General features: G+C 41.9%; 2 protein-coding genes across 5 annotated transcripts in view; both read right to left on the minus strand.

Annotated features, from left to right (window-relative positions):
* Positions 1 to 25,219, minus strand: part of ATF6 (activating transcription factor 6) — a 209,274-nt gene that overhangs the window by 67,948 nt on the left and 116,107 nt on the right. The gene's annotated exons all lie outside the window — the stretch shown is intronic.
* On the minus strand, positions 20,581 to 23,307 carry LOC121020844 (proteasome activator complex subunit 3-like). The gene has a single exon (XM_040460900.1). The coding sequence runs from the start codon at positions 23,121 to 23,123 to the stop codon at positions 22,383 to 22,385; it is 741 nt and encodes a 246-aa protein (XP_040316834.1). The 5' UTR covers positions 23,124 to 23,307; the 3' UTR covers positions 20,581 to 22,382.

A 25,219-nucleotide genomic window follows, 5' to 3' on the forward strand; every position in this document is an offset into this window, starting at 1 on the left:
GGCCTGGCCCAGCCACTCGGGCCCTTTGGGTCTGTTGTGGCCCAAAACCACTTTCTCCCGCCTCAACTCAGTTTGCTCTTCTGACTGTAATTTTCTCTGCCCCACTCCCCCCCCGCCCCCCCCAGGTCACGGCTCTTCCTAATATCCACCCAGGACAAGCTGAGCCCAATCTCACTCCCAGAAATGTGCTCCTACCAGGAGGTGTGGTAGTATCACCTCCACTTGCTTCCCTGGTTTGACCAGGCTGCCATCCTAAATCCCAACGTGGGTTACAGGGGCCCCGAGAAGATGTGGGGGGAGAGGAAGACATTTAAGGGCCTGTATGCCATAAGGCATAAGGCAGGAGAGATCAAAGCCAAGTTTCTAATTTGATACTCTTGATATTTATTACCAGTAAAATAAGCCATGGAGTACGTTCCTAAGGTTACTAAACCACTTTCATTTTGGTTATGTGACTTTCAAATTAGTTTCCCTAAACCTTTAAGATTTTGTACTTAGTTTTTACAGTACTGGCGGTTGGTTTTGGCTACCCAGCATTTGAATATCTTGTCTGTTGGTGGGGTTTTGTGAGGGAAAAACCGCAGAAGCCTGAAGGGGAGACATAATTTCTCTCCCAGCTCTCTGGCCACTAGGACACAGACGTGTGACCTAAGCTCGGCCAATCACATTTTGCCCTTAAAATTCAAAGTCTTGGGCGTTATTGGCAAATAAGGACTGAAACTTAGAGTCCTCGCGCGATGGGAGCATGCCATTGGCGGCAGTGCTGGTGGCCGTGGGGGTGGCCAGTGACGAGCTGTTCTAACCCAAGCTTCTTGAGTTTGGCTGTGTCCTTAGCTGCGTTCGGTTCCCACCCCTGTTCTGGGCTGAGCTCTCCAGCATTCGCATGGCGTCTGTGAACAAACAGCCTTCCATTAAATTCCTTTTCTGTAATGTAAGCAATTTCTGCTTTCACTTAAGTTACAGTAAATTTCTGTTGTTTACAACCAAGAACAATCACCGGCACAGGGCTGGGATTCCATTTCTGACATATTTGAGACGGCCGGTTAGTATCTGACCTAGCATTTCCCCCCAAACGTTAATTTTAATTAGATTAATCATGGTATCATATTAGGTAAACAGATGGAGTCATACATCAGACCCCCATTTGATCCCTAAAGTAATGCAAAGTGGCTCTGTCACCATCATTCTCAATGAAACTGTCCTTATAAATATTATATTCTAATGGTCAAACCCTCTGCTTTTAGCCAGTCCTCCCCCTACTTGCTCCCTGCAGCATCTGACGCTTTCAACTTCTCCTCCAACTCTTAGCCTTCATTGTGCTCATTTTCCTTCGTGTCCCCACCCCCCCCCTTTCTGCTGCCTTCTCTTCCAGTCCCATCACACATTAAATATTGGGGTTTCTCAGAGGCAAACCTTTTTTCTTTTCTTGGCATTTTCTTCTAGTCCCGTAACTTGAAATGTATGTTTGGCTTAAATCTCTTGAACTTAAGAAGCCCATATTTACAAATGCTTACCAAACACTTCCACTGGTATATTCTATAGGTCCTTAAACTACAATTTATCTTCCTCCTGGGTTTCCTATTTTAATTAATGTCATCAATTTCTATTTAGTTGTCCAAATAGAAACCCAGAATGATCACGGACTCCTCCACTGTTCTTACCGTCCACACGAAATATGCCCCTTTTCTTAGTCCCAAGAGTGAATCCCACATTTAGCTCCTCCCATCTACCTGTATTCACTCCTTGGTAATGTCATTTACTCTCAGGGACTTAAATATTATCTACATGCTGATGACTCCCAAATTTGTATTCCTAGCCCATCTCACTCCCTTGGCTTTGACTCCTATATCCAACTGCCTACTCAAAACACTCACTTGGACCTTGGACCTTTCCAAGGTAAGATATCCAGAACTGGGCTCCCGATATGCCTCTCAAACGTGTTCTCCCACAGCATTTCCCATGTCTGTGGCAAAGCCGTTCTTCTCCAATGCTCAGGCCAAAGGTCCTGTAGATCTTCTCGTACTCCATATCCAATCTATCAGTGAAGCCTGTCGATTCTGCTTTCCAAATACATCCAAGATCGAACCGTCAGTCCAAGCCATTATTGTCTACTGTCTGTATAATTACAAAAGCCTCCCAGATGATCTGCTTTCACTCTTTCCTCCAAGTCTATTCTCATTACAGCGACCTCAGTGATCCTATTGAAATGTACATCAAAATGTTCTGATGACTTCTAATCTCCAAGTGAAATTAAAATAACCTCGATGGCTTTTAAGGCTGTATATGTTTGACCCAGCTACTTAATTCTCTGACATCATCTTCTACGGTTCTTTCCGCTGCTTACTCTGTTCCTGCTCACATATACCAAGCATGTTGTTGCTGTGACCCCAGAACGTCCTTTCCTAAAATATGTGCATGGCATGCACCTTCCCCTCCTTCAAATCTTCACTCAAATGTCACCTTCTCAGCGAGGCCTTTCTTGGCTGCCCTAGTTAAACTGCACAGACACATGCCCACCAAACACACTCATGTCCTTTCCTTTCTTTGCTTTACTTTTCTCCCTAACACTTACTGTTTGTCTTTATCCTTTATAAGTAAGCTTTCCAATAGCTGGTATTTTCATCTGGTTTGTTCACTGCCAAATCACCAGGATCTATTACAGTCTTTCAAATAGCAGGTATCCAAAATGGTTTATAGGATAAATAAATTAGCTACAGGACTGATAATACAATAGATTTTTAACTAGTTTTTTTTTTTTTTTTAATGTTCATTTATTTTGAGAGGGAGAGTGTGCAAGTGAGCAGGGAAGGGGCAGAGAGAGAGGGAGAGAGAATCCCAACCAGGCTCCGCGCTGTCAGCACAGAGCCCAACTTGGGCCTCGATCTCACAAACCATGAGAACACGACCTGAGAGGAGATCAAGAGTTGGATGCTTCTGACTGAGCCCTCCAGGTGCCCCATTTTTAACTAGCTCTTTGCCTCAGGGAAGCAAGGATCCATGAGACTCTTTCAGCAAGTCTGCAAGGTAAAGCTATTTTCATAGTAATACCAAGGCATTATTCGCCTCTTATCATTCTTGAAATTTACACATAGCGAAAGAGCAAGGTAAGACTGCCGGGCCTTTGCAAGAATCGAGGTAGTGGCACCAAACTATACCAACAGCACTGTATGTTTCACTGCCCCATGCTCATAGTAAAATGAATCCATACAAAAATTTAAAAAGCCAATTTCAATTAACAGTATCCTTGCTGGGGAGCGTGGGTGGCTCAGTCGGTTAAGCATCCAAGTCTTGGCTTCAGCTCAGGTCGTGTGATCTAACAGGTTCATGAGTTTGAGCCCCACTCATGGGCTGACGGCACAGAGGCTGCTTGGGATTCTCTCTCTCCCCTTCTTGTGTTGTCTCTATCGCTCTCAAAACAAATAAACTTAAAAAAAAAGTGCGATACAGATAAATGAATGTTAATGTTACAGCACATAAAGGTTCCACTGACATGGTGTCAGATTCCATATTGCAATTCATCTTTCAAGAAATGATCACCTGTTGAATTCTGATATAGTATCAAAAAATACTAATCCCCCACAATGATCTGAAAACAGTATTAAAATACTCTTCCCTTTTCTAACTATGCATCTGTACAAGAGCAGGAGTTTCTTCTTATATTTCAACCCAAACAACATCCTGCAACAGATGGAATGCAGAAATACATATGAAAATCCTGCTAGTTTCTATAAAATCAGATAGTAAAAATCTGCAAAACTATAAAAAATGCCACTCTTCTCACTAAAAATAAATTTCTTATTATTTTCGTATGAGTCACTAAATTAAATATTTTTAACATTTATTTTTAACTTTTACTAACGGCTAATGATTCTGAGCAACTTTTTATGTGCTATTGGCTTTTCACATATCTTCTTTGGAGAAAAATCTATTCAAATCCCTTGCCTATTTAAAAATTGGGTTATGGGCGCCTAGGTGGCGCAGTCGGTTGAGTGTCCGACTTCAGCCAGGTCACGATCTCGCAGTCCGTGGGTTCGAGCCCCGCGTCAGGCTCTGGGCTGATGGCTCGGAGCCTGGAGCCTGTTTCCGATTCTGTGTCTCCCTCTCTCTCTGCCCCTCCCCCGTTCATGCTCTGTCTCTCTCTGTCCCAAAAATAAATAAAAAACGTTGAAAAAAAAATTTTTTTTAATTGGGTTATTTGTCTTTTTATTGTTGAGTTGTAAGATTGCTTTAAAAAATTTTTTTTAATGTTTATTCATTATTGAAAGAGACAGAGAGAGAGAGAGAGAGAGAGAGAGAGAGAGAGAGAGAGAAACAGAGTACCAGCAGGGGAGAGGCAGAGAGAGAGGGAGACACAGAATTCAAAGCAGGTTCCAGGCTCTGAGCTATCAGCATAGAGCTCGACGTGGGACTCAAACCCACGAACCATGAGATCATGACCTGAGCCGAAGCCAGACGCTTAACCGACTGAGCCACCCAGGCGCCCCAAGATTACTTTTTATATTCTGGATACAAGTCCCTTATTAGATACATGATCTGCAAATAGTTTCTCCTGTTATGGAGGGTTCTCTTTTCTCTTTCTTAATGGTGTCCTTTGAAGAACCAAAGTTTTTACTTTTGAAAAAGTTCAATTTATCTATTTTTAGAATTTTCTTACTTGTGTTTTTGTTATTATATCTAACGCACATTTAGTTTTATAAACTTTTCCAGAGTGGCTATATTATCTTATATTCCCATCATCAATGGATGAATGATCTGGTTTCTTTACATCCTTACCAGCATTTGGTTTTGTTACTGTTTTTTATTTTCAGTCCATTATTTTGGCACAAAATATCAACTCCATTCATAATTTGGATTCCTGCTCAACTCACTTCTCCTTCCATTTCCATTCTCTATCATGTACGCCTAGGGAAAATTAATTGCCCTAATTTATGTTCCCACAATCCCTTATACCTCTCACAGTGGAATCACCTAACATATGATAGTTTGTGCTCACATGTCTGTTTCTACTGGGTAGAAAAGGTAACATCCATAATGGTGGGATCCTCCTGAAAGTACGTAAGGCATTCTATTCAAATATGTATACGTATTTTCCCAAAAAAGGATAAAGAATCCTTGCTTTTGAGGGAGAAATGTTTCAATTTCCAGCAAATAACACCTTGTTCACAAAGACTAAAAGTACTCAATAAACATTTTAGCATGAATGGCTTTTAGCGAAAAGTTGCCTCACTCAAAATTGTTTCATATCTTACAGATATGACTTCCACACTATAACAACTACTTTATTTACATTAAAGCAAAACGATTAACTTATGGACAAAATGTGTTTGAATGGTTATTTACAGTGAAACAGTGAAAAATCTTCAGCCAGGCACTTATAAGGAACAGTTTATTTTCCCAATTAATGACCATTTCATTTCAGATTGTTGTCTTCTAACATCCCAGACATGAGTTAACAGAAATGACTAACGGCTCTGGTCGATTTGTAGTTACTCTATCATCATGATTATTACTCATATCCTTAGAAAATCTTTTTTTAACCTATTTTATAGCCTTGCCCACAATTAAATGCACTCTTTTCCTAATACATCTCAAATTTCACCAAAACAAATATTATCACATACCACATGTATGTATAGATATGTATACATAACACATGTATTCTGTAGTATAATGAAATATGCCAGGAGTAAAAGGAATTTAGGGCTAACGACTACAAAGATGACTTCTAGGCGAGAAGGAGTTTGAAATTTTTGTATCCATAGCACTAGAATACTAACAGAAGCTCATCAAGACTTTTAAAAAGTTGGGGCCGCTGGGTGGCTCAGTTGGTTAGGTGTCCGACTTCAGCTCGGGTTGTGATCTCGAGGTTTGTGGGTTCCAGCCCCGCATCGGGTGCTGTGCTGACAGCTTGGAGCCTGGAGCCTGCTTCGGATTCTGTGTTTCCCCCTCTCATTGCCCCTCCCCTGCTTGTGCTCTGTCTCTCAATAATAAATAAATGTTAAAAAAAATTTTTTTAATTAAAAAAATAACTTTAAAAAGGTGAGTAAGTGAATGGGTGAATCTCTTCTTATTGTTAAAGGGAGTCAAGTCAATAGAACATGAAGGACACTCATTTCAAGACACTTCTATGCCTAGAGATGTTATAATTCATTTTTTTACAAACTTCCTTAGCTATAAAGATGTAACGAAAGACACACACACACACCAAAACACAAACAAAGCATAACACACATGCATAAGATAGGATAAAAAAAGAAAGTTCAGAGCACCCAACTGGAAAATATGCTCATCAGAAACAGTAACATGAAAAGAAAGAAAGAAACAGTAATGTGAGAAGCACAACAGGAGGAAATCGCACTAGTGGGAAATCATTTACTCTCCTCAGCAGAGTTCAGCTGTTAAACAGATGCCCCTGTGAAAGAAGAGCCATCATTTTAAGATACTGCCCATCACTTACCTGTGGAAACTCTCAGAATAATGTGACAAGAATCTAAGCTGCTCTTTCAAAAAACTGCTAGAACTGATCAACAAATTCAGGAAAGTCGCAGAATACAAAATCAATGTGCAGAAATCTGTTGCATTTCTATACATTAATAATGAAGCGGCAGAAAGAGAAATTAAGAAAACAGTTCTGTTTACAATTACACCAAAAATAATAAGATCCCTAGGAATAAACCTAACCAGAGTGCTGAAAGACCTGTACTCTGCAAACTACGAAACACTGATGAAAGCAACTGAAGAAGACACAAACAAATGGAAAGACATTCCATGCTCATGGTTCGGAAACACGAATATTGTTAAAAGGTCTATACTACCCAGAGCAATCTACATATTCAATGCAATCCCTGCCAAAATACCACCAGCATTCTTCACAGAGAAAAAACAATTTTTTTTTTACATTTATTTATTTTTGAGAGATAAAGAGAGAGCACGAGCAGGAGAGGGGCAGAAATAAAGAGAGAGAGAGAGACACACACACAGACAGACAGACAGACAGACAGACAGAATCTGGAGCAGGCTCCAGGCTCTGAGCTGTCAGCACAGAGCCCGACACATGGCTCGAACCCATGAACCGTGAGATCATGACCTGAGCCAAAGTCGGATGCTCAACCGACTGAGCCACCCAGGTGCCCAGAGAACAAACAATTCTAAAGTTTGTATGGAACCACAAAAGACCCTGAGTAGCGAAAACAACCTTGAAAAAGAAAAGCAAAGCTGGAGGCATCACAACTTCAGACTTCAAGTTATATTTCAAAGCTGTAGTTATCAGAACAGTATGGCACTGGCACAAAAGTAGACACATAGATCAATGAACAGAAAAGAAAGCCCAGAAATGAATCCACAATTATACGGCCAATTAATCTTCGACAAAGCAGGAAAGAATATCCAATGGGAAAGAGTCTTGTCAACAAACAGTGTTGGAAGAATAGGACAGCAACGTGCGAGAATGAAACTGGGCCACTGCCGTATACCATACACAAAAACCAATTCAAAATGGATTAAAGATCTAACTGTGAGAACTGAAACCATAAAAATCCTAGAACAGAACACAGGCGGTAACTTCTTTAACATCAGCTGAAGCAACTTCTTTCTAGATATGTCTCCTGAGTCAAGGGAAACAAAAGCAAAAATAAACCATTGCAACTATATCAAAATAAAATGTTTCTGTCCCCAGCAGAGGGACAATCAACAAAACTAAAAGGCAACGTACAGACTGGGAGAAGATACCGGAAAATGACATGTCCTATAAAGGGTTAGTGTCCAAAATAGATAAAGAACTTCTAAAACTCAACACCCCAAAAATGTTAATAATCCAATTAAAAAATAAGCAGAAGACGTGAACAGAGAGTTTTCCAGAGAAGACATCCAGATGGCCGACAGACACACGAAAAGATGTTCAACATCACTCATCGTCAGGGAAATGCAAATCAAAACTACACTGAGGTATCACCTCACACCTGTCAGAGTGGCTAAAATCAACAACACAGGAAACAACAGGTGTCGGTGTGGATGTGGCCAACGCTGGTGCACTGTTGGTGGGAATGCAAACTGGTGCAGTCACTCTGGAAAACAGTATGGAGGTTCCTTAAAAACTTAAAAATAGAACCACCCTATTATCCAGCAATGGCATTACTGGGTATTTATTTACCCAAAGAACACAAGAACACTAATTCAAAGGGATACACACACCCTTACGTTTATAGCAGCATTATCTACAATGGCCAAACTATGGCAGCAGCCCAAGTGTCCATCGACTAATGAATGGAAAAAGATTGGGGGTGTGTGTGTGTGTGTGTGTGTGTGTGTGTGTGTGTGTATGTGTATGAGAACATTATTCAGCCATAAAAAGGAATGAAATCTTGCAATTTGCAACAACACGGATGGGGCTAGAAAATACAATGCTAAGCAAAATCAGTCAGAGAAAGACAAATGCTGTATGATTTCACTTCATATGTGGAATTTAAGCAACAAAACAAATAAACAAAGGGGAAAAAATCTTTAAGAGGGAGAAATCAAGAAACAGACTCTGATAGAGAACACACTGACGGTTACCCGAGGAGAGGTGGGTGGGAGGATTAAGTAGGTGATGGGGATTAAGGAGTGCACTCGAGAGGAGCGCTGGGCGCTGTATAGAGGTGCTGAATTACTCTGCTGTACACCTGAAACTATTCTAACATAGATGTTAATTAATTATTCTGTACCGGAATTAAAATAAAAACTTAAAAAAAAGAGAAAGAATCTAAGCTGGAGATTACTCTCCAGTGTGAGACCTACACAGCGCTGGCATTAGTAATTAATGGTGAAACTGGAGGGAATACGAGGTGGTGAGCCCTGCCCTGGAATGCAGGGCACACAAAAGTGCTCCCATAAACAAAGGCTCTGAAAAGACGGGCGGCCTGAGGCAAGAGTAAGGTAACAGCCCTTATTCTAGAGGGGGGATTTTGGGGGAGGGGGATTTTTTCCCCCCCTCAGTTTTAGATCTTCACTCTTACAAGGATTTCCTTTTATTAGGAAATGTGGCCACGGCTATCGCCTTTACACCTAGCAAAACACTGTGCATTCGGACTCCACAGAAGATCATGGAAAATCCGCCTACCAACACGGAGCTCAAAAGACACGTAGGATGACAGCCTAAATAAAACGGCGGACTGGAGTATTAGGCTAATTCACGAAGAGGAGCGATAAACTAAAAAGGGAAATAAATGCCTATTAATTAGGAAAACAAATAGGTTACTGTTAAAAAAAAAAACACAACAACCCCATCAAGGAAAGTGTCTAGGAAGTGAATGCTGGACCGGATAACGAAAGGAGGTGAGGAGAGCCAACTAACTAACCTCAACCCTTTCTTTGCTTCCACATTCTTAGAATGATTAAGATACCAAACTGCAGCTTTCTACAAGGTTAGAAAAATTTCCCTGAAGTCTTTCTATTTCCCAACTCTCGCTGTGTCTGTGATACTCAAAAAGCATTCAAATACAGAATATGTATATAACTAGGAGGCGATGGCCCATAAGCTGAAAATTTGGGCCCAACTTCCTTTCTCCAACCTTATCCTGTACAATACTCCCTGAATTCTAATAAACTCAGATTACTCCCTTTCTTTCCCACCACACCCTTTCAGGGATCCTTAACTTTACAGTGTGGTTCCCTGGGTCTGGAATGCCCTGGGTCTTTATTATTCTGTGCCGAGAATACCTATTCACCTGATAGAACTCAGTGTACAATTTCATCTTTGAAGGCTTTATGATCATCTCCATCCCAACCCTAAAATCTCTGGTTTGGCTAAGTCTTACATAGGGGATTTTCCTGAAGGTCTGCCGTTACCTTCAAAAAGTCAACCAAAATATGACAGATTATATTAAGCAAAAGCACAGAGTCATGGGGCAAGAACAGCCCCTACGGACGGGGGAGTCCATGCCCTCATTTGAAAAGAATTAAGGCCCAACTGGGATCTAGACCTGGCTCCGTCAACAACAATTTTATTCCAACATCCCAGCGATCACCAAATCAAAGTGTTTCCAAAATCACCAAGAAAAAAAGAAAAAAAGACCTTGAGACCTTCAAAGTGGAAAATACAATTCACTCATGAAAGACGGTTTATCACATTGCTAAGAGTACTGGAATCCACCCACTAGCTGCGGGGGTTTCTGGGATGTCCCTAAATAAAAGGAAATCAATATCCATGAATGACTTCACAAACATACTTATCTCTCAGGTCATATCTGTCTAGAATACAGAATTTCTGCTCTCTCCCTGTGTGTGCCTGGTCTTTGGGGTGTGATCAGGAATGAGATGCCCCTTTAACATCACTCTGCATCACGTAAGATCAGGATGCTAAGGATACGGAGGAAAAAGATGGTCATCACAGTTAATCTTTTTAGCCTCTAAGTTACATGAATAACAGGTAATTATGTGAAAGTAAGCACTAGGGATGATTGTACATGAAGTTGAAGTAATTTCACATTAAATATAGAGAATTATAGGGGCGCCTGGGTGGCGCAGTCGGTTAAGCGTCCGACTTCAGCCAGGTCACGATCTCGCGGCCCGGGAGTTCGAGCCCCGCGTCAGGCTCTGGGCTGATGGCTCAGAGCCTGGAGCCTGTTTCCGATTCTGTGTCTCCCTCTTTCTCTGCCCCTCCCCCGTTCATGCTCTGTCTCTTTCTGTCCCAAAAATAAATAAACATTCAAAAAAAAAAAAAAAGAAAATTTTAAATATAGAGAATTATGGATGGAACCCTCAAATGCATTTGCAATTCTAACAGAATCACATACTGAAATGTTAAAGTCAAACAGATACAGGCAGCCTTACGTATTAGTAATTATTCTTATACGTTTTAAGTCATGAATCATGGGAACTGTCCTATAAATCTCGGAATCTATTATTTCCGCAGTTCCCAGGATACATCTTTTCCTAAAGAGAACTGAGAATCGTTAAATGGCTTTCTTTGTTCACAGAGAGGAAATAAATGTATGACTCTACTACAGGCAAAAAAAATCAAAGAATGGTCGAAGTATGATCTGACAACTCTCAGAAAATAAAACTTTTACAGAAAATAATAATCTCACCAATATAAAATAGTAGGTTAAAACCAAACTTCAGGTGAGTATATAACTTAGCTGTTTAAAATGATCCGAAAGCAAGTTCAAATACAGAAACAAAAAAGAGCTGTTGTCTGCTACCCAGAACTATGAATATAAGCCCAATTTATGGCTCACCTAAAACATACTTACATACACTGGAGGGGAAAGGCTCAGGCTGAGGAATATGTCTTAGTCCTTCAAGACTAACTGGCTTTAAAAATTACACAAGTACATACACGTAATTCATATACATGATAAGCAGGAACACCTGTTTTATAATAGTTAAGGGTAATGTTTGTTTAATTAATACAGGACAGAATAGGGGCGCCTGGCTGGCTCAGTTGGTGGAGCATGTGACTCTTGATCTTGGGGTTGTGAGTTCCAGCCCCACACTGGGCACGGAGTTTACTTAATTTAAATAACATAGGGGTGCCTGAGTGGCTCAGTCGGTTAAACGTCTGACTTCGGCTCAGGTCATGATCTGGCGGTTCGTGAGTTCGAGCCCCGTGTCGGGCTCTGTGCTGACCCCTGAGAGCCTAGAAACTGCTTCGGATTCTGGGTCTCCCTCTCTCTCTACCTGTCCCCTGCACGTGCTCTGTCTCTCTCTCTCAAAAATAAATAAATAAATGTTAAAAAAATAATAAAAAATATATATAAACAGGTCAGAATAATGTATGAGTAGCCGACATAGTGGTTTACTGTAATTTTATACTCAACATCATTCCAGTGTTACTAAGATTGCCCAGCAAAAGTATTCATAAACATAAGTTAGTAAATACATTAATACTACTTGTGATCCCAAGAACACGTACAGAAATAGTTTCATATACACTTGAAATCAATCCTGAGATCAATAAATCCTCAGGATATGCTCATCACGGGGTCAGTACAACTTTGTTAAAATAATACCGCCTCTTGAAATTACTGAGAAGAGATCAAGATCGTACCTAAGAAAATAAACCAGCCATTAATCTCACAGTGTAGCTAAAAATTTCAGAATTGACTTCAGAGTAAATTTAGTTACTTTAGAAATTAGTGAAGTTTCGAAGAGAACAAATAATTAAAAGAATAACTATATTCTGGCATTAAATCATTAAAAGGATCATCAATCTCTCGTATAAACATGTTTCACTTAAGAGATCAACACAGCACTACTGTGAATAATATTAAAAATCTCAAATTTATTTTCCAGGCAGAACTTTTAAATTAAATCTTTTTGAGTAAGTTCAAATGATTTCTGAGGTAGGAATAGAAGGGTAAAAATGAATGAGTAATATTTCTTTCTGACGAGGACAACTCCCATGTCCCGTGCTTTTAGCAAAGATTTCGTTTTTTAATTTTCAATTTTCAAATTTTCTTAGGGAGCTCTAGAGCGTTTTGCATTTTTACAGAATGAGTATGTCTAGGGTAACGCATAGGTTTCTGTCTCAGTGTAAGGACTGCAAAGCAAAAAATTAGCACACGCTATAGAATTAAGGAGATATTCTTTTAATAAGCTACAATTATTTGCTTGCTTTAATGAAGCTATTCTGAGTTGATCTGTTGCCAGTACTCTTCATCTTCTTTCTAAAAGTTTACACAGAAATTACATTCATCAGAATTCTTTTATTCTTCCTACGATACTAAATTGTTTTATCTTTAGACTTCTTATAATAAAATGCAATCATGTGGAGTTTTTTTTTTTTTTTCAACGTTTATTTATTTTTGGGACAGAGAGAGACAGAGCATGAACGGGGGACGGGCAGAGAGAGAGGGAGACACAGAATGGGAAACAGGCTCCAGGCTCTGAGCCATCAGCCCAGAGCCTGACGCGGGGCTCGAACTCACAGACCGCGAGATCGTGACCTGGCTGAAGTCGGACGCTTAACCGACTGCGCCACCCAGGCGCCCCTCAATCATGTGGAGTTTAAATGCAGAAGAATTCTATTCGACTTACTGGCTTCTTATTGAAAATATTAACCCTTGGCTCAGGAGGTTCATAAAAATGGCTTCCTAAGAGGTCTTTTTTCATGCCATCTGTTAATTACAAGGAGAGCGGATCTTACTCCTCCAACAACAGCAACCATAGAGTCAAGTTTCTTCAGTTCTGGATGGTGTCTAACAGAAGCAGCGGAACAAGCTGGGAAATACACAGGTCGTGTTGTCAGTAATTTTGTGCTGGTCCCACAGCAAAAATGTAGGAGGGAAAAGCAGAAAAACGTATTTGCCAATATTAAAGAAGCAGCAGAAGGTTGTGCTGTGCAGACTTCACCACGCTTCTACGCTGTGTGAAATTCATGACAATTTTTCCGCCAAGTATTTTAAGTCTTTATATTTATTAGCAAATAAAACTTAAAACCTGAAAGAATTCCTTCTTAACTATTTAACAAACTATGCTAACACTCAAGCATTAACGAAACTGTTTAACTTTTTGAGTACTGAAACCTGGAAGGGTAAATAAAGCATTGTGGGCATGACCAGAGAGAATCAGTTCTGGAAAACAATTTTCAGGATTCTTTACTCTTTGATATACCAGACTTATTTCTCCGTAACTCGTGGCTAGAAAAGTAATAAGAGAATTACTGGTGTTGCTAATGGGGTGAGAGAGTCGTGTTCAGGGGGGGGCTCGGGGCAGATGTTTAACAACTCGCAGCTGTCGCACGGTGAACAGGCTTAATGACATTACCGGGAAGAAAAAGAGTGCTGCCAGGACTACTTTAAAGAATTTATATTATTGTGACATGAAAAAAGCTTAGTTAGAAGCCAAAAACTGGCCTTTGTTTAATTCTGAATCAGATCCCTCGGGGTCCCACACCATTGTCACACGTGTCTGAGTACACATCCACATACGTGTTCGGCTGTAGCAAAGTTTTTCACTTATTTACTAGAAGTCTTAGGAGAAAGGGGACAAACAATTTTTTTGTCGTTTGATCTCGCTTTGGCTGGGTTCAACTTAATTCAAAATACTTTATAAACTTACTATAGGGAAAAGCCCGTAAGGGATAATAGAGTGAATAAAATAACGCCTCACTATTCTCAAGGGACTTATGTGGAGAGGCTATGTATGTACGTAAAAATAATACAAGGAAACAATATTATGGGAACGCTGCGGAATTATGGGGATTTGGGTGTTCAAACGCTGTTCCTTGTGGTAGAGCCTGACTTTGCCTGTAGGTATCTGTGGGCACCAAAGGTCCGCTATTCTTTCATCCACACAAAAACAGGTGTCTAAATTTTTGTAAGATGCCAAACTTAGGATCTATTTGGTTTCTAATTTAGCTGCCCTGAATTAACCATTCAGATTACTCCCCGAAAGTCGGGGTAAGAGACACCGTATTTAGAAAAGGATGCTTACAGGGCATTCTAGCCATCCACTCCTGTAGGAATTCTAAGTTCCAAGATCAAGCAAAGTTTAGCCTCTCTCTGAATGGCTTTTACTGAATTGCACATTATGAACCAGATGGAAAACCAGTAAAAATTTCACTGAAGGGGCGCCTGGGTGGCTCACTTAAGCGTCCCAACTTCGGCTCAGGTCATGAGCTCACAGTTCGTGAGTTGGAGCCCCACACTGGGTTCTGTGCTGACAGCTCAGAGCCTGGAGCCTGCTTCCAATTCTGTGTCTCCCTCTCTCTCTGCCCCTCCCCCGCTCGTTCTCTCTCTCTCTCTCTCTCTCTCTCTCTCTCTCTCTCTGTCAAAAATAAACATTAAAAAATGTTTAAATAAATTTTACTGAAAATCAAAAGGTCCACACTTAATGAAATGCCACGTCCCCATAATACGCCACCGGAGAAAGTTCCGTTTCAGCTTCAAGATGCATCTCAATCACCTTAGAAATCTTAGCTCCCACACAGTGCTGACTTTATACGCAGAGGCAACTTCAGACTTTCTAGTACACAATAAAAAAGGAAAAAAGAAACTGGCGAAATCGTTAATAATCTACTTATTTAACCCAGTGTAGCCAGGATATTATCATTTAACATGCAATCAACATAAAAGTTACTGAGATATTTTACTATTTTTCTGCGTACCAAGCCTTCAAACTCTGGTGCGCCTTTCACGCTGCTAGCACATCTCAATGACCAGTTCTATCTGAAGACTCGTGTCTACTGTACAGAACTCGCTAGAGGGCAAACTTCTTTTGGGAAATGGCCCTTTCGGGCTTCCTCCCTAACAAAACACTACAGGTCTTCTCCTTACCCCGCTTCATTCTGTATGAACAGCGGTGGTAACAATTCCACTTAGCAATTCTTCGGCGGTCAAGAGTCGGGGTGGGGGAATTGGTCAGCCGGAAATTTTAAACCCATTTATCACGAAAGTAAAAAACCAAACTCTTATACTAGACGTCTTCTGGTCTATCTCCAAATGCTCTCAGAGCCCCATCCTCCAACAAAATGGCATCGCTGATGGCACAGAACAACTCCTCATCAGGATACGGAACTGGAGGTGCTGACGTTCCCGGGTTTCGTTTAGCGAGGGTCATTTTTATGACCCACGCAAAGTTACGTTTAACATAAATTGAGAGATTTCTTAAAAATGTCTTTACATCATCTTTAGTAAAAATATTATGGGCTTAGAAACAGTTCAACATCTCTTACGTTTTGCACAATAACATTTTTTTACATTTTTTTAATATTTATTTTTGAGAGAGACAGCAGGGGAGGGGGAGAGAGCGAGAGGGAGACACAGAATCCAAAGCAGACTCTGCCTCTGAGCCGACAGCACGGAGCCCGATGCAGGGCTTGTACTCATGAACCATGAGATCATGACCTGAGCCGAAGTCGGACACTCAACCGACTGAGCCACCCAGGCGCCCCTAGAAGGACTCTCTTTGAACAAAATCTCATTATTGATAATAGGGAGACAGTGTAGCTCGGTGAAAAAAAGCACTAGCCTGAGATGGAAGATGATTTGCCTTCTAGACTTTGCTTTGTCACACATGGGTTGTGATGCTATAGAGCTCGCTGGGCCTAAATTTCTCCATCTGTAAAATTAACGGGGGCAAAAGTACACCTCTCAAGTCTCCAGAATTTACATTAAAAACTTTATCTGACAACTTCAAAATACTTTACACTTTGAAAGCAATAGTATTTGAAGCAGATGTGACTTCCAACATGATGCCGGAAAACTGTAAAAGTGAGCTTAAATAACAAAGCCAAAACAAATGGCCAAATTGTGAAAGGAATCTAATTCTGATTATAGGCTCATTTCCTGTTCATCAGCTCCTGCTAGCTTTCCACAAATAAGTAAAAATAACACTTGACGTTCTCTGTGTGAGAGAATTCATTAAAATCAGTTTACTGGTGAGACATTTTAAATTTGAGTGACTGGGGTCACTAAGTTTCACTGCTAAAATTCTGCCTTTAGGAACTCAAAGACCTAGCGCAATAAAGAAAACCATACACAAATGTATGGTCATCGAACAGAAAGCACCTAGTATTGTTGATGAAAAGATAAATCTGAAACTTTTAAACATATATTCTGCTTCCCAGGAGTAATTTCAGTTGAAGGTGGGCAGCTACTAATGAGTTAGCAGAATAGTGTTCCAATGCCAAGAACAAGGGTGGTCCAGCACCTGTTCCCTAACTGACTGAGTCCTTTGTTTTTTTTTTTTTTTTAAAGGATCAGTAATTTCTAAAAAATGCCTTGATGTCAGTGCACAATAGGATCTTTCAGAAATGTTTACATGTTGACAGAGGAAGTAGGATTCCCTCCCACTCATAACAAATCATGCACATAGGAATGACTCCTCTAGTCAGTATAAAATAACGCCACTGCTCTCCTGTACACATTTCATAAAGGTAATTAATATGCATTTCTTGGGAGGAGATAAGCACTAAAGAGTGAAATTATTACAGCTATATTGCTAATGCCATATGGAGCCCCAACCCAAAAGCAGCGTAACCTCCTCATCTACATGTCGAAACATTCTAGGCACGTGTCCTCCTGGCTACCTGATCTCGATTTTCCACACACTGGTCAAAATCTGTGCCACAGACAAATACTCTCACCATTAGGTGACAGAGCCACAAGAATCCTTGGGAAAGCAAATGAAAGGGGATTTATCTACTGCTATTTCTGAACCTGGGGTATCAGTCAAATGAAACTGATTTTGGCTAGATTGGATCTAAATAGAAATGCCTATCCTCTACAGAAATACGCATAATGATTTGCAGTGATTTAAAAATGTGTATGTATTCTTTAAAATAAATGAAACCCACAAGTACATTTCAATAACTTTGAACTATAGGGTTATGAGTAATTCCTCCCTGTTTATTTTTCCAAATTTCTGAGCACTGAGATCGTTCTTTTGAGCTTTAAAACTGATCACATAGTTATCTATTAATGGTTAAGGCCACTTGGTAAGAATTCTGTAGAAACATGAAAACCTCATAAAGACTATAAAAACTGTTGCCTCTAACAACCAAGGAATTTATAAACAATTCAGTAATTTAAAAAAACCCTCTAAGCTCCAAAGTTTCAGACCTTAAAAATTAAGCCTCTTCTACATCATTTAAGAATCTTCCCTCCGTTCTAAAACCCAGATCTACCAATACCCGAGTTTCAAATCAAATCTGAGTCAGCAGCTGTCACCAATTATAAAAAGAACTTAAAACTACACTTATTTAATCCCAAAATAAGTTTTTAAAACCATTTTTTAAGAATAAAACATCAAGGGGCGCCTGGGTGGCTCAGTTGGTTAAGCGGCCGACTTCGGCTCAGGTCACGATCTCGCGGTCCGTGAGTTCGAGCCCCGCGTCGGGCTCTGTGCTGATAGCTCGGAGCCTGGAGCCTGTTTCGGATTCTGTGTCTCCCTCTCTCTGACCCTCCCCCATTCATGCTCTGTCTCTCTCTGTCTCAAAAATAAATAAACGTTAAAAAAAAAAATTTAAAAAAAAAAGAATAAAACATCAAAACATGCTATCTCAATTCAGTGGTCTTTTACTTTTTTATTTATTTTTTTTTTAATTTTTTTTTCAACGTTTATTTATTTTTGGGACAGAGAGAGACAGAGCATGAACGGGCGAGGGGCAGAGAGAGAGGGAGACACAGAATCCGAAACAGGCTCCAGGCTCTGAGCCATTAGCCCAGAGCCCGACGCGGGGCTCGAACTCACGGACCGCGAGATCGTGACCTGAGCCGAAGTCGGCCGCTTAACCGACTGCGCCACCCAGGCGCCCCTCAGCGGTCTTTTAAAAGGGACAAAACTGGGGCTGTAAGTGCCAATAACGGGCAAATAACATGTATCAGAAACCACCAGTTATATTCACACCAGTTCCTAAAATAGGTCTATTCTTGTAAGAGCTTTTGCAACCATTTGCAAGAAAGGGGAAAATCACAAAAGGCTTGATTTTTGCAGAAGGCATTTTATAAAAGCGTTCCAGCTCCAGTTTGGTTGGGTATAGTGTCAGAACAGGGAAATAATGCAAATACCAAAAATGCAAATACCTTAACTATGGAGGACATGCGTCTTTTCTTAGTAAAAGGCATGCCTGGGTATGAGAGACAATTTGTTTCAATCTGGCACAGGGTTTGGCAAAGCTTAGGAGTAAAAGGAACAAGCAAAATATGACGGCTATGTTGTGCACGGAACAGATACTTTTAAAACTTTTAACGTTTATTTATTTTTGAGAGAGAGGGAGTGAGAGTACAAGCAGGGGAGGGGCAGAGAGAGAGGGAGACACAGAATTTGAAGCAGGCTCCAGGCTCCGAGCTGCCAGCACAGAGCCAGACGTGGGGCTCCAGCTCATGAACCAGGAGATTATGACCTGAGCCGAAGTTGGATGCTTAACCGACTGAGCCACCCAAGCGCCTCTGGAACAGATAATTTAGACCTGAGAAGATGAACCATGCCTGAAAACTAAGTTTGGACGTCTCTTACATTGTCCATTACATGCCTGTGTGCAATTAAATGCCTGCCAAACTGTTCCTGGCACTTTTGTGATTCAGATAGAATACCTTACAAGGGAAATAAAGAACTCACAAGGGGGAATGTCAAATGCAGACAGAGGTTTTTCTATTACGCCAGATCTTTTGTTGTTGTTGCTGTTTCAAGTCAGATTTGAAAGACTCGGTCTTTTCAGAAGTTCAATAAAACAATGAATTTATTTTACCCCAGTATCATTTTTTTTAGTTTATTTTGAAAACAGAGTTTCTACTAAGCCAGTTTACAAATCTTTCTGATTTATATAGAATAGAAAAATATTCATATCCATCTTAATAAGAGTAGGCCCAAGTACGAGGTACGTTTTCTAGATGTAACTACAAATAAAATTTTATTTTTCTTTAAAGTTTATTTATTTTGAGAGAGAGACAGAGAGAGAGAGGGAGGGAGGGAGGGAACAGGAGCAAGAGAGCAACAGGGGGAGGAGCACACAGAGAGGGAGAGGCTCCAAGCAGGTTCCGAGCTGTCAGCACAGAGCCTGACATGGGGCTCAAACCCATGAACCGTGAGATCATGTCCTGAGCTCCAATCAAGAATCGGACATTTAACCCACTGAGCCACCCAGGCGCCCCACTATAAATAAAAAATTTTTTAATAAAAATTTTTAATGTTTATTTATTTTTGAGAGAGAGAGAACGTGCGCACGTGCGCGCACGCGCGCGCAGGTGGGAGAGGGGCAGAGAGAGAGGGAGACGCAGAATCCAAAGCAGGCTCCAGGCTCCAAGCTGTCAGCACAGAGCCCGATGCAGGGCTCGCAATCACGAGCCATGAGATCACGACCTGAGCTGAAGTTGGACACTTAACAGACTGAGCCACCCAGGCACCCCTATAAATAAAATTTTAAAAACCAAAGGTGATTGCAACAGAATTCTACGTCACTAACTCACTTTCCTCATGGAGAAATATCATCTCTTTACTCACTCAGGTGAAACAGAGAAGGAAAATGAAAAAGCAAAAGAAATGCCAAGAATCATTCGGCACTTCCTAGAGAGACACTGACACCAACCTCAGGAAAACATAATGCGTATCCCTACCATGTTAGAAAAAACAAAAAATCTGCCCACCATAATGTGGTATAGTTCAAACTCGGAAACATTTCTATTTTTAAAAATATGCAAAAGAAAACATCTCCGCTTTACATCTTAAAAAATTCTTGCTGATAAAGAGGAAATGTTTTTCTAACAGCCTGTAGAGTCAAGTCTGTCCGTAAAGGTTCATGCTGGTTTTCACTCCTGGCAACGAAAACACATTGAAGAGAAACTCCTGAAGAAAAAGCCTCATTCAAAAGTGATTTCGTTCATTAAATAGGGAAAGGGGGAGAGGGAACATTAGGATCAATCAAAAGAAGACATGAAATTATTCATGTTTTCACCCTTATCCATAAACAAGTTCAGAAGGTAATTGCATTTGTGGCAAGAACTATATCCTCACAAAGATATTACTAAAAAAGGGGAAAAGACAGAATTACAAATAAGTTTCATTGTTTTTATTTTTTGAGAGAGAGAGAGAGAAAGAGAGAGAGCAAGCAGGGGAGGGGCAGAGAGAGAGGAAGACACAGAATCCAAAGCAGGCTCCAGGCTCTGAGCTGTCAGCACAGAACCTGACCCGGGGCTCAAACTTGTAACTGTGAGATCATGACCTGAGCCGAAGCCAGACGCTTAACTGACTGAGCCACCGCAGGCGCCCCTAACAGATGTTTCAAAATAGGCACCAGACTTTTATATGGTCACCTTGTTTCAGAGGATCTTATGTAGAAAAGAAATTGCAATGGGAAATACATTTTCACCTCTCACAAAAAATAAGTTTACTCCCTCATAATTTTCCCACCAAAAGCTCATTTGAGAAATAATTTATCGCATCAAAGTACTACTATAAAATACTTTAAAAGACCAAGGTCATAACTTACGTACGTATATAGTTTCAAAAACATTATGAGGATTCAGGGTACAAGTAGCTGAACGGGAAAAAGAGAGGAAGCTATCCACCGGGCACAGAGATGATCTCATTCCTGTATATAAAAAGGCATCAAAAGGCACTCTGCTCATGCTTTTTCCCAATGGTATTTCTGAGCGATGAAGATCCTCAGGTTAATATTAATACTAAAAAGCTGACTAAAGTACCTTTACTATCAGAAAACATGAAATTCGGAACAAAAACCACTAGGGAGAGAGGATCCCTCGCATCAAAAGAAAGAAGTTCTCTGTAATGCATGAGCTGACTCAAGAGTGTAATAATCTACTGCAACTGAAATCTGGAAATGCGGGGCTTGAAAAATACCAACAGTATAGATCACCCAGGAAAAAGACAACGGTTTCCTCTCAACCAGACCCCAAAAGCAGGAGGTAAACACCAAAAGTTACGTTTTAGAGTCTTTGGATTTAAATAACGATCCACATCTTTTGAGATGGAAATTCGAATGAGCTGCCCTAAGAAATATCTCAAGAGATGAGAGGGGAAACAGAGATGAAATTCAATGGAGGGAAAAAAAAAAAAAAGCAAATGCGATACAAAGCTTAAAGGATCCAACAGGAACTTCTGAGGCAATGAACACACAGAAGAAATCCTAAGCTGTGTGAAAGAAAACTGGAAGACGTGGAGACGGTAGAAGGTCGTGCAAGGAAGCAGTGTGCACAGATCCCTCTTCGCTCTAAGGGAGGTGTGGATGTGCATTTCTTCAGAACACTAAAGATCTAAGACTCTTTATCTGCTCATTTTTCTTACACGTCAGAGCTGGAAAATCTCGAGCGTGGGGGGTCCAACCGAGGAGGAGGGAAACCCTATGCCACCAAAGACTACATTCTGATAAGCACGCTGAGTCCACCGCAAAATGTTAAAACCAAGTTTTATTTCAATCTGCCAAACTGGAGACATACGGTGACCTCGACACATCTCTGTAAACTCCTTTCCTTGCAAAAAAAAACAGACGATGGTGACGAAAGGAGCGTTTCTGAGGTTTGAACAAAGTAACACATAGCAGAACCTCAGGAAAAGCTTCATTCAGCTTTCTTTTAAACATTAAGGTTTTTCCTGGAGTAACCCCTCAAACCATTCAATGTCAGCAATGCCATAAAAGAGAAACCCTGGCCCACATTTGTCTACGAAGCTGCTTTTAAAGGCTGTTTTTAAAAATGGCAGTCCTTTTCCTTGGCCAACCCTACCACCTTCTACCAGATGGCTTGTCCCCATCCTCTCAGCGAAAGAAAAAGCAAATAAAAACTACACCGGAAGTATTCAGTGGGAGGATAAGCTGTACGAAACCGTCACTGAACGGTCGGGCACGTTTCCAGTCGGTCCATCACCTACAGTGTCATTTCTAACCCCCTTCGGCTGCCGGAACAGCTCGGCCACCTCCTGAAGGAAAGAGGGGTGGGGGCAGGTCCTCAGTAGAGGTTGTCAGTGTTGGTGCTCCGAGGGGTCTTGATCTTCTCGATGTTTTTGAGGATCACATCATGCAGGGTGGCGTACTGGTTCCGCACGTGCAGCAGGATCTGGCGCACGCTCAGGTACTCGTTTTCGTCCACCTCGGCTACCGTGCGGCGATAATCTTCCACCTGGGGGTACTTCATGATCTTGGACACCAGCTTGGCCCTGGTGTTGTAGTAGGTGGAGAAGCGGCGCAGATAGGAGGCTGCCGTGCTCTCCACGGTCCACAGCTGGTCCACGGTGTCCTCCTGGATGGACACTCCGAAGTTGTTGCCGTCCTCCACCTTCGGGATGAGCAGCTGCACCCACATGCGCACCGTGTTGCATTTCTCCCTCAGCAGCTCGATCTCGGGTTTCACCCGCTCGATCAGCTCCACCAGATGCTGGTTGCTCCGCAGCAGCTGTCCCTCGCCGCCCGGCAGTGCCGGCACTTTGACCGAGGGCTGGGTCTGCGGAGGCGGCGGGTCCCGGTTGGGCCCGTCCCTCGCGGTGTCGGGGGCGGCGGGGGGCTCCGGGGCAGGCACCGAACGGATTCTGGACAGGTCTTGCAGGCGCAGCTCCTGGACCCGACTATCCAGCTCCGACAGCTTCTGAGGGAAGAAGGTGGACACCAGATCCTCGGCCTCCTGCGCGATGCGGACCCGAAACGAATCCACCTTCCCCCGCACGTCCTGCTCCAGCTTCAGCGGGGAAGCCATGACGTCCAGGGGCGTCGAGCGTTGGGGCGGCGGACACTACCCGGGCTCCCCCCGCGGCCGGCGGCCCGGCCGGCCGGCCTTGGGCTTCCGCCGCTACGGCCAACTCCCAACAGACCATGCCCAGCCACGCCGGAAGTGACGTCCCGGACTCCCGGCGGCGCGGCCCGGCCTGCGGTGGGTGGGGTGGGGAGGGGAGGGGAGGGAGACACGTGCCGACCGCGCCCTCCGGACAACGCCCCAGCCAGGCGGCCCTGGCACCTGTGTGTGTACAGGGGTGGGGGTGGGGGGCTGCGGATCTAGTCCCCGGAGTAGGCCCCCACCCCCACCTCCCGGCCTCTCGGCCGGAAGCCTGCGCAGGAAAGACGGTTCCAAAGAACATCGGTAAACTTGAGCACTGTGAGGACCAAGCAGACGAGTCGATGTACTTTATACATAGGAGCTCAAGGAGATCCACGATCGCTCTACTTGTTTTACTTTTCATTTTCCTGAAATACTTTCCTTTTGTTCTTTGCAACACCATAGTGCATACCTTTGATTTTATACTGAAATTATTAAAGTTTAGATCAAAAAAGGATTATTCTAAAGATGTTATAAGTTCTGAACGTAACTGTCACCTCAGTTGAACTGCAAACTTCCTCAGGGCATAGGCCAAGTCTTAATTTGTCTCCACTGCATGTGGCACAATGCCTGGTGTGGAGCAGGTGCTCAATACCCATCTGATGAAACAACCTTGAATTAGTAAGATTTTAGCAAACCATGACTTCACAAGATCTAGAACAAAAAAGTATCAAGAAGACATGTTACAGGTTGGTCTCCGCAGCAAGCGGACAGAGATTGCTTCCAGGAAATTTATTAGGGGCTGTTCTTAACCAAAGGACCCCTGGAAAGGAAGAGCTACAGCAGAGGGAGAAGCTGATGAAATCTCTAAGCCTCAGCTGACCCCATGGGGAAGGGGAAAGCCCCTTCACAGTTGTCCAAAGTTGAGGACAAGGCAATTCCTGAAGCGGGCTGTTTGGAAAGAAATTCCTTAGCTCTGAGGCACGACCTGGGGAGTGCCTCAAAGCTCCAAGAACACATGTACCACAGTAAGATAACTAGACTAACAAACTAGCGATTTCACTTGTATTCAAGTCATCTGTGTTCAGCCCCAATTAGGGGAAGAAATTTCTGTGTTTTGATCATTTCAGGGCTTGGAATGTGACAAAGGTGTGGTAGAGGGAATTATACTTTCAACGATGTGTGTATGGGGATAAAGGTGTATACATATTGTGGTGTGTATGGGGTGGGTATTGGGGAACTACTGGTAAGCTGGATCTTCAGGTAGGAGGGAAAGTGGCAGGAAACGAGGCAGGAGGGTAAGCAAGGACCAGCTCCTAGAGGCAGGGCCCTGTTTGCCATGATTAAGGAACGTGGATTTAATAAAAAGCCAGTGAAGGGCAGGGAAAACACAAACACACACACACATACACACACAGATGGAGGACTTCAGTGGTCAGGGTGGATCTGAAGAGGAGAATAGAGACTGCTGATAGAATCCAAAGCATGCCTCAAAGTGATGGCAATGGGGCTGGAGAGAAGAATATAGAGTTTTAGGAAGTACAATTAATAGTATATGGTGATAGTTTGGGACATGAAGAGATGAGAAAAGGCAGAATTCAATACTAATTTTTTCTTTTTGTGGTTAAAGGAAGAATTTCTATTTATACCTACATTAAACCTCTCCTAAGAGACAACTTGGATATACATATATTTTTACACATGCAAATTTACATTCAAGTTAATGGGAATTTAGATAGAGCGATCACACGGAAAAGGAAAATCCAATCTTGAAACATGACCACAGCTTTCCCACATCTTGATTTTCTTCATAAGTTTGGCTATAACAGATTACACGAGAGCTACTATAGAAATTCTCTTTAATTGAAAAATATCCTCAGTGCTATATATGGTTTATCAAATGGTTACTCTTTTTTTCTTATCCCAAATTCTTATTTAAATTCTAGTTAGTTAACATTTAGTGTAATACTGGTTTCTGGAGTACAATTTAGTGATTCATCACTTAAGTAAAACACCCAGTGCTCATCACAACAAGCGTC

This window comes from Herpailurus yagouaroundi, unplaced genomic scaffold, assembly GCF_014898765.1.
Source record: "Herpailurus yagouaroundi ecotype Mexico unplaced genomic scaffold, PumYag 253, whole genome shotgun sequence".
NCBI classification, from domain to species: Eukaryota; Metazoa; Chordata; class Mammalia; order Carnivora; family Felidae; genus Herpailurus; species Herpailurus yagouaroundi.